The sequence below is a fragment of the Bidens hawaiensis genome, unplaced genomic scaffold (genome assembly GCF_021521415.1).
Source record: "Bidens hawaiensis isolate Kalapana, Puna unplaced genomic scaffold, B.hawaiensis_p1.1 tig00003244_1, whole genome shotgun sequence".
Taxonomy (NCBI): Eukaryota; Viridiplantae; Streptophyta; class Magnoliopsida; order Asterales; family Asteraceae; genus Bidens; species Bidens hawaiensis.
This window is the reverse complement of record NW_027491178.1, coordinates 1,622,161-1,625,000: the sequence shown is the minus strand read 5'-3', so window position 1 is coordinate 1,625,000 and position 2,840 is coordinate 1,622,161. Positions and strand designations below refer to the sequence as shown.

Sequence of the window (2,840 nt, the reverse complement as noted above, 5' to 3'; positions counted from 1 at the left end):
AGGGAATCAATAAACAATCTTTTGTATATGTATCAATTTCTTAAGTTTTGATATGGAAAATCATATGATTTTGATTTTTGGAGCGGGTCTTTTGGGTTTAGACCGGGATAATATGCTGTGTTATCAAGTCAAGCATGTGTTTTTATTGTTAAATATCATGTGTGTATTGTAAAAAAAACTATCCTGTTCATTTTCTAATTATCAAGACAAATATGTTACATTAAGTTATGATTTTTAACCTACATGTTTCAAGATTCGAAGTTATTTTGAAATTGATTTTGTGTTTTCGAATAATAAAGCGCACTTTTTTTATTTCTTTTTGTTACTTGATAATAATCTCCGCTAACTATGACTTATTATTTCTATTTCAGGATTAGTGGCAATTTTATATACATTGGGCCGGTTATCGTGAACAATGGGGATCGATACAATGAAAGAAACATCATGGTTTCCTTCTATATGGAAACATTCACGCAAAACCGCACCTTTAGACCCTGAAAAACCCGTTATTGGAATCATGTCATTTGAAGTTTCAAGATTAATGACAAAGTTAGCAAATTTATGGCACGTTTTAAGCGATAAACAGATATCAAGATTACAAGAAGAACTCGCTAACTCACTCGGGATACAATACCTCGTTTCAGACAATCAAGATCATCTAATGCAGCTTGCGTTAATCGAGATCGTTGACAACATTAAGTGTGTCGCAAAAGGTGTTTCTAGGCTCGGTAAGAAGTGCACGGATCTGGTTTATCATAATCTGGATCGGGTTTTTGATAATATTATCCAGATTGATGTTAACTGGGTCGGGTGGGAGTATAAGTTCAAGAAAATGGATAAACGAGTGAAGAAAATGAAACGATTTGCTGCGGTTACTTTACAGTTATGTGAAGAACTTGAGGTGTTGTCTGAGCTCGAAAGCGGGTTAAAAAGATTGCAAGATAATAATAATTCGAGTCAAATGAAAATTAACGAATTCGAGAAGAAAGTGATGTGGCAACGGGAAGAAGTCAACGGGCTGCGTGAAATGTCAGCATGGGTTCGTAGTTACGACTACGTTGTCAGATTACTGTTAAGATCACTTTTCACGATAGTCGAACGGGTGAAGGGCGTTTTTGTAATTTCACCTCCAGATGTGCCATGTTTGGTTCGATGCAACTCCGTTTCTGCCCTTTCAGATTTTCCCTCTAAAAACTCGATTCGAAGATCAATGTCGAATCTTGGATACAAACAAAGGAAGAATGTTCAGCCTCACCCTCCTAGTGTCTTTTGTGGGACCCACACATCGACGACCACAAGAAGTTTGACTCGGTTTGGACTTTTGAAAAAATGCATGACTTCTGATCTTGACTCTCCGAAAGTCAACGCTACATTTCAAGCCCCTGTTAACATTATTCTTAAAGGATGGTCAAACAGTCAAGCTGGTCAAAACGGTAAAAAACCGACAGTCGGTGATGCTGCTTTAGCGCTACATTACGCAAACGTAATAATATTCATCGAGCGGCTAGCTATATCGCCACACTTTATAAACCTGGAGTCACGCGAAGATTTATATCATATGCTAACCACAAATATCAAGAACTCGCTTAAAGAAAAACTTAATATTGAGTCAAGAAACGATTTTAGCCGTGATCTTGCATCCGAATGGAGTTTATCAATGCAGAAGACACTCGATTGGTTGGTCCCGCTTGCTCAAAACATGATAAAGTGGCATTCTGAGAGGAATTTTGAGAAGCAAACTATGGGATCTGGAAATGTGCTTTTGGTGAACACTTTGCATTATGCAGATCAAGAAAAGAGTGAAGAGGCAATTACAAATCTTGTTTTGGGACTTCATTATGTTTCAAGATTCGGTAGAGAGATTAATAGTAAGGCTTTTATGGGGTCTTCATGTGATACAGATTGTGATGATTATTTGTTTCATGATCACATTGTATGATAAGATGGTGTTTTGATCGACGATGTTTGACTAGAAAAGCGGGATGCTTCGTGGTCTTGTTTTCTAGATGCGTAGATTTCTTTGTAAATAGCATTCCATTCGACATCTGTTTGGATGGTACTAATTATATTGTTTAGGCTAAAGTTTCAAGGGTTAAAAGGGTGACAGTTAATAGAATTTTCCTACCAAAACCCCTGTTAACAATGTGATTGTACGGGATAACGTGTGTTTGATTTTTGTGGGTTTACTTGTATTTAGGTAGGATCCTGTAGAATTAGATCTTAACGTGAGAACCGCTCATATAAAGTAAATTAATTATTATTACATTTAGGTTAATAACTATTAAACTGTTCTCTATGGTAGAGCCCCTCTACCGTACCACGTCAGCGCCACGTGAGCATTGGGGGGCATTAGAGCCCTTTTTCATAACGCTAAGTTGTGGTTTATTTTGAAATTGAGAATTTTGAGAAACATTCTAGACCACAAAAAACCCAAAAATTAAAAAAAAATCATAAAATATAAAAAAACGTAAAAACGAAAAAAAGTAAAAATACCAAAATTCTTATTTATCATCCCGGGTTTATAAAAAAAACGTCTCGGTTTAGCTAAATTATACACATATGTATAATATGTACATATATGTACATACATGTTTTTTTATACACATGTGTACAATTTAATGTAAATGATAATGTACATATGTGTACATTACGTAACTAGAGATTAAATAAAATTATACACATGTGTATTATACGAAGTTTTTTTATATGAAACCGGAATGAAATATAAAAAATTTGTTTTTTTTTACTTTTTAAAATTTTTTGTTTTATAATTTTTTTAAATATTTTTCAAAGGTTTTTTTTGTGGCTTAAAATGGTTCTCAATTTTCAAAGGGTTCTCT

At 34.5% G+C, this 2,840-nt stretch overlaps 1 protein-coding gene across 1 annotated transcript in view; it reads left to right on the top strand.

Moving 5' to 3' along the window:
- LOC143622998 (protein PSK SIMULATOR 1-like) overlaps window positions 1-2,103 on the top strand; it is a 2,904-nt gene extending 801 nt beyond the window's left edge. Inside the window, exon 2 of the mRNA XM_077094004.1 lies at window positions 372-2,103. Within this exon, the coding sequence (XP_076950119.1) occupies window positions 416-1,939 (1,524 nt within the window). The 5' untranslated portion in view covers window positions 372-415 and the 3' untranslated portion in view covers window positions 1,940-2,103. The remainder of the gene's footprint in view (window positions 1-371) is intronic.
- Window positions 2,104-2,840: the final 737 nt, after the last annotated feature.